The following is a 6990-nucleotide window of genomic DNA, read 5'->3' on the forward strand; positions in this document are numbered from 1 at the left end:
TTGTTCCTTTAAAGTATAATTTACTGTAGTTACTAAAAGTGAACATGGTTGAAATCTGTTTCTATTTTACAACAATCTAGTTTTTGTTTTTCAAATGCATTTGGGACTATTTTTCTTGAAGGTTCACAACACACATCATGGATGCACACAATGTTCCACCACCACACATAAGGTTTTTAATGTATAATAAAAATAAAGATGTAGAGATTTTAATATGTTAATATCTTAATTAATAATTGAAAGATTTTATGAAAAATATAACAAATTATTTTTCTCAAGTAAAGCAAATAAGGGTATGAGGTATTTAAACTTCCCACCCCAAACAAAATGGTACAATTAAGAATGTTGTATATATATAAAAAAACAAAATTACTTTTTTTTGGTTAAATTCTTGTACTCATATTTTCAACTATCCAATCTTAATTCACGAAATTTTGATAAATCTTAAATCTACTCTCTCAAAATTAAATTTAGAATTTTCATCCAAGAAGTATTGTCAAATTTTGTAGTAAAAATCTTACGGCTAACAGAAAAAAAAAAAAAAAAAAGAACGAAATTTAAGAAATGAAACAATAAAGTAATATGGTGACGGAAATTGTATTATTTATTTGGATAAATTTGATTCGATAAAGAAAGACCGACCGACGTTGCTGACATTAATAAATTAAATTGGTGGGAGTTGACTAAAATACAAACGCAAAGAATAAACCACATGGCCGGTGAGAATTGGCGCAATCTTTAGTTAAAAGAAGTTTTCTTCATTCCTTTTGTTTATTGGGTTTGTGTAATTTTGAAAACTGGACGTGGCCGAGCGATTCAGCATTAAACTCTCCGACAAATTTGGCTTCTTCTCTCTCAACTCAACATTTCCGTCATCCAGGATCGCCTCTCCATTCCTCGCATTCACAACATCACTTTCCAACCCGAGAACCCCTTTTGTTTTTCCACTCTTTCAACCTCTGATCCGACATGAAAGGTGGATGCAGCAGTTACAAGGTTCTCTGTTTCAGTCGCAAGTTCAAAACCACTGAGGCTGAACCACCGCCCGACGTCAGAAATCTTTTCGCTTCTTTTTCAGGTGGCCGAGACTACATGTCGGCCGATCAATTCCTCCGTTTTCTTGTGGATCAACAAGGGGATGTGGAATGTGCCCCATCTGAGGCCGAGCAGATTCTCCAACAGGTCTTGCAGAGGCGACGAAGCTCGGATAGTCCCTCTGATCATTTGGTTCAGGGTTTCACCCTTGATGATTTCTTCCACTATCTCTTCATGGATGATTTCAATGGTCCCATTAAAACTCAGGTTTCCTTGCTTTCCCCTTCCTCTGTTACTCCCTTTTTGTTGTCTCTCTCTCTCTCTGTTTTTACCTATATGTAGCAATAATTTGTTCTGGATAGTGCCTTTGTAGGGGAAAAATGAATATAAGAATCAGTTCTTATCCTTTTCTTATTCTTTTCTTTGTACTGTTAGCAGAGTAATCAAATTTGAAGGGTAAATTAGAAGTTTAGTGCCTAAATTTTGTAGATTGAGTTAGTTTACAGAGATGGGAAGTTCCAAATACGTTGAATGCTTGGGTTATCTTATACCTTTTATCGTTTATCTTTTAGTTCTGTTTGGGTCATATCACTCTATAACTATGATAGAATTTTGAAGAACTTTATCATGACAAGTTACTAAGAGAGCAAGATGATAAATGCGGTTAGACAATTAGTTGAAGATGATTAGATTGTCAATTCAATAGGTTGCTTATTGCAACTATCCAATTCCAATGAACATCATTTGCGTACAATCAGTAATGCTTGTAATAACAATACTTTTTACAGGTACATCATGATATGAGTGCTCCATTGTCACACTATTTCATATATACAGGGCACAACTCTTACCTTACAGGGAATCAACTTAGTAGTGATTGTAGCGATGCTCCCATCATAAAGGGTTTGAAGAGTGGGTTGCGGGTAGTTGAACTTGATTTATGGCCAAATTCAGCAAAAGATGATGTTCATGTTCTTCATGGAAGGTACTAGCCGATCATTCAATATCATCAAGTCAACTAATGAAAATATTAGCCGATGTTTAAATTTTAAAAGAGGAAATCACTGGACAGAACCATTTTGTGGATGACTGTAGGACTTTAACCAGCCCCGTGACACTCTTGAAGTGTTTGAAGTCTATAAAAGAACATGCTTTTGAGAAATCTCCATATCCTGTTATTATAACCCTTGAAGATCATCTTACTCCTAACCTTCAAGCTAAAGTGGCAGAGGTTTTCTTTCCTACTCAAAATAATTATCTTTACTTTTGGTTAAAGATTTTTCTTTAATATGATTAATATGTATGCTTCTTGTTTCCTCACTCTCTAGATTACTTGCAGATGGTAACTGGAATATTTGGAGATACATTGTTCTATCCTCAGGCAGCGAGCTTGTCAGAATTCCCATCTCCAGAATCCCTAAAATATAGAATTATTATTTCAACAAAGCCACCAAAAGAGTACCTGGAAAAGGACAAGGTTTTAAGTGATGGAAAAGAGTCATCTGAAGAGGAAACATCGGGAATGGAGACTCCAGATCTCGAAGCTGAGGAGCAGGTGATTGAGGAATGAAAGATAAGATACTTCCTAATAAAAACACTCATGAACTACAATGTACCATATCCTTTTGAAGGACTATTCTTTCCCAAATTACTCAAAGGAAACCCACTTCCTCTATAGTCTATTTATAACTAGAAGCTCTAGCAAACTTACTATCTACCTACTAACGTGACCCTTCTAATAATCATACAAATATTTATACTAATAATCTTACTATTTCCAAAACTAGTGGTCTTACAACATATTGTTTCTTATACTGAAGTATATACTGCGGGTTGATTGACACTTTTCATTGATGACAGAGTGAAAGTGATCCAGATGATGACGAAAGCATTGTAGGCGAGTTAAAAACGTTTCAACAAGGTGCACCCGAGTACAAACGTCTAATTACAATCCATGCAGGAAAACCAAAGGGTGGCTGCTTAAAGGATGCATTGAACGTACAAGGTGACAAGGTCAGGCGCCTTAGCTTGAGTGAGCAGGGACTTGAAAAGGCCGTAGTCTCTAATGGATCTGATGTTGTAAGGTAACTATTCAACTTATAACGTGTAAGAGATTTGTTTCTTCATAAAAGACTTTCTTTACTTTTGCTGGTGCTTGATACTTATAGTTGTGTGATCTTTAGGTTTACCCAGAGGAATATCTTGAGAGTTTACCCGAAAGGAACACGTGTCACGTCCTCAAATTTCAGGCCAAATATTGGGTGGACACATGGAGCTCAGATGGTAGCTTTAAACATGCAGGTGCTGATTGACCTCTTGACATTTTTTCTCTTTACATTCTTTGGTCCAAGACTGTTTTACTGGTAGCATCTAGTAAGGAAGTGCATTACACAACTTAAAATTATTATCCTGCATGCAAACCAGATATATCTTTTGCACCAAGAAGAAAAGAACGGTTCTCTGAATGAGTTCAAACGCTGTTGACTTAAGCTTACAAATGTTACGACCTTACATGATAACTAGGCCATAGTTTGATAATTTTAAGCAAAATTTCTTATAAATCTATGTTCTTTGCAACAGAAATAGAAAAATTGTTTTGTTTGATACCACTCACTATTTGTTCAACCTGTAAGGAATGATCCAATGAAGCACCTGTTTATTTTCCTTCGACAGGGCTACGGGAGATCATTGTGGCTGATGCATGGGATGTTTAGAGCCAATGGAGGGTGTGGTTACTTGAAAAAACCAGACTTTCTACTGCTTAAAGGCCCACAAAATGAGGTCTTTGATCCCAGTAGACCTTTACCAGTGAAGGAAACATTAAAAGTAAGCTAATTGTGTTGGTTTTTAATTAAATTTGGTTTTCCCTTGGCATCAGTTTTAACATTCATGTTATTATCTTCAGGTAACTGTATATTTGGGAGATGGATGGAGCTCTGACTTTAGTCAAACGCATTTTGATAACTACTCCCCACCAGACTTCTACACAAAGGTTAGTGGTGAAAATTCATTCCTCCCACCAACGTGACTTTTTCACCATCTTCTGTTGGAATTTGCTAATTCTGGAATAACACAGAATTCAACCAAGGGTGTCAAACAAGATTTATACAACCAAGTGCATGAATATAATAGCTTAGAAGAATAGAAGATATCATATATATCCCTCATACGAGTTCTCACCATTGTTTCATCTTTCTTAATTTAACATCTAAATTCTTACCCAAATTACAAAAACAAGAATCAAACTAAATACTACTTTCTTGACAGAATTTTGAAAACATTGCCAGGGGTCAAAGTATTATTATAAACTTAATTTTCAAAAACAAAAACTAAGGTCTCATTTGGTATCATTTAGTTTTTGAAAATTAAGCCTGTAAACACCCATCACACCTATATTTCTAGCTTTGTCATTTTCTTTTTACCAATAATTTAAAAAATCAAGTCAAATTTTTTCAATCTAGGGTAGCTACTTACCTAGAAATTAATTTTTTACGAGTTTCTTTGACACTCAAATGTTTGGGTTGTTTAGTGAGATTAGTCGTTATGAAAATAAGCTGGCCCAAATATTCACGTATATAGAAAAAGGCAAGCCTATTTTTTTAAAGCTAATAGAAATCGTTTTTAAAAACTTGTTTTTGTTTTTGAACTTAGCTAAGAATTCAAGACTTTTACTCAAGGAAGATAAAAATCTGTCTCAGAAATGGAGAAAAAATAGACTTAACTTTCCCAAAAAAAACACTAACAATCAAATAGTTAGGAAACGAAGTCTAAATAATTATAATTATAAAATGAGACCTTAACAATCCAAACTTCAAGTAACCCAGAGAGATACCTCCTCCAAAGTCTCAACCTAGATTTGGTTTAGACTAAAGGTATGAGTGTGGAATGAATGACAGATTCGAATAGTTGGGGTCCCAGCAGATGCAGTGAAGAAGAAGACAAAGGTTATTGAGAACAATTGGGTGCCAGTATGGAACGAAGAGTTCAAGTTTCCATTGACAGTTCCAGAGCTTGGTTTATTGCAAATGGAAGTTCGAGACTTCGACAGGTCGGAGAAGGATGACTTTGGTGGGCAGACATGTTTGCCAATATCAGAGCTCAGGCCTGGGATTCGTGCTGTCCCTCTTTACGACAAGAAGGGTGAGAAATTAAAGTCTGCGAGGCTTCTTATGCGCTTCCAGTTTTTGTATAGATAAACAAATGATTCCTTCCATTGTTGTTCAATTACTAGTGTTATTACTTATTATAGCTGCCTGCCTCTTTACCTCTGGCCTTCTTTGGCTACTGGATTTTTCTTTTGAAGTGCAGCCACTCTCTTTCGTGGAATCAACAAAATTAATCTCTCTTTATTTATTGGTTTGTTTAAATGCAGATAAAAATGTCAAAGGTTTTCAAGTCAAAATTGTTGTAGTATATGATTGATAATGCACTATGTTTAGCGGTTGGATCTTGTCTGCGTTGGGCTTTGTTCTGGGTCTTTGGTAGCTCGTATCTCTGATCCACTTCCTGCAGTCTGGTCTCTAGATATTCCAAGCCGACTAGTGGAAGGGATGCTCGTATTGATGTTATGTTGACGCTCAAATGCTTAAGTTAGTACAAAAAGTGGCTAACTCAATCAAGTACAAAAGAAGTAAGGTTTGGAGATTACTTACTATTGAAAGTAATTAACAACAACCCGAGACTTACATAGAAACCCGAGAACCGGGAGAAAAACCACGATACTTTAGTTTTTATTATTTTTCTTATGAACTGAATACAATAGGTACAAAGGGAGAATAAATAGAGTACAATAGGAATAAGAAAGGAAAAGATATAGGAAATATTTAGGAAATAAAATCTTATATATTATTCTTTCCAAAAGTACTCTAGGGCAAAACCCTACTAACTCTAACACTCCCCCTCAAGTTGGGACGTAAATATCAATGAGTCCCAACTTGCTAACGCAAAGGTCGAAGTGTGGTTTGAGAAGCCCCTTGGTAAGAACATCAGCAATCTGTTGGCTTGACGGAATGTACGGAATGCATATGCTTCCACTGTCAAGTCTTTCTTTGATGAAATGCCGATCAATCTCAACGTGTTTAGTTCTATCATGTTGAACTGGATCGTTAGCAATACTAATAGCGACTTTGTTATCACAAAAAAGCTTCAATGGTGTCTCACATTCCTGATGAAGATCTGACAAGACTTTTTGGAGCCAAATTTCCTCACATATTCCCAGACTCATAGCTCTGTATTCAGCCTCAACACTGCTTCTGGCCACAACACTTTACTTCTTACTCCTTCTAGTTACAAGATTGCCCCAACAAAGGTACAATAACCGGACGTAGACTTTCTGTCAATAACAGATCCTGCCCAATCTGAGTCAGTATATGCCTCAATGGTCTTTCTATTTGTTTTTCTAAACATCAACCCTTTACCAGGTGTATTTTTCAAGTATCTCAGGATTCTGTTAACAGCTTCCATATGTTTCTCATAAGGAGCCTGCATAAACTGGCTGACAACACTTACAGCAAAGGAAATATCAGGACGAGTATGAGATAAGTAAATTAATTTACCTACAAGGCGCTGATATTGTTCTTTATCAACTGGAACTTGATCATCAGAGTTTCCTAATTTACAGTTGAATTCAATAGGAGTATCAGCAGGACGACATCCCAACATACTTGTCTCGGTTAGCAAATCAAGGGTGTATTTTCTCTGAGACACGGAAATACCTTCTTTAGATCCGGCCACCTCCATTCTAAGGAAATATTTCAGATTTCCCAAATCTTTGATTTCAAATTCATCACCCATTCTCTGCTTTAGTAGACTGATTTTTGTTTGATCATCTCCAGTCAAAACAATGTCATCCACATAAACTATTAGAATAGCAATCTTCCCTGTCTTGGAAGCCTTTGTAAATAAAGTATGGTTAGAGTGTCCTTGAATGTACCCTTGAGACTGACAAAGGTAGTG

At 36.0% G+C, this 6990-nt stretch overlaps 1 protein-coding gene across 1 annotated transcript; it reads left to right on the plus strand.

Moving 5' to 3' along the window:
• The first annotated feature begins 714 nt into the window (after positions 1-714).
• LOC103485573 (phosphoinositide phospholipase C 6) lies at positions 715-5283 on the plus strand. The gene is made up of 9 exons (XM_008443244.3): positions 715-1302; positions 1824-2020; positions 2131-2266; positions 2375-2590; positions 2896-3119; positions 3219-3336; positions 3709-3861; positions 3941-4027; positions 4932-5283. Exons 1-9 carry the CDS (start codon positions 970-972, stop codon positions 5229-5231), a joined length of 1764 nt encoding a protein of 587 aa, XP_008441466.1. The 5' UTR covers positions 715-969; the 3' UTR covers positions 5232-5283.
• The last annotated feature ends 1707 nt before the right edge of the window (positions 5284-6990 follow it).

The sequence above is a fragment of the Cucumis melo genome, chromosome 3 (assembly GCF_025177605.1).
Source record: "Cucumis melo cultivar AY chromosome 3, USDA_Cmelo_AY_1.0, whole genome shotgun sequence".
Classification (NCBI taxonomy): domain Eukaryota; kingdom Viridiplantae; phylum Streptophyta; class Magnoliopsida; order Cucurbitales; family Cucurbitaceae; genus Cucumis; species Cucumis melo.

What these genes read in the sequence shown, in the direction of transcription:
- LOC103485573 (XM_008443244.3), top strand. Translation starts at nt 970, where the DNA reads ATGAAAGGTGGATGCAGCAGTTACAAGGTTCTCTGTTTCAGTCGCAAG. An exon ending in ATGGTCCCATTAAAACTCAG is followed by an intron (nt 1,303 to 1,823) that starts GTTTCCTTGCTT and finishes TACTTTTTACAG; the next exon opens with GTACATCATGATATGAGTGC. An exon ending in TTCAAGCTAAAGTGGCAGAG is followed by an intron (nt 2,267 to 2,374) that starts GTTTTCTTTCCT and finishes GATTACTTGCAG; the next exon opens with ATGGTAACTGGAATATTTGG.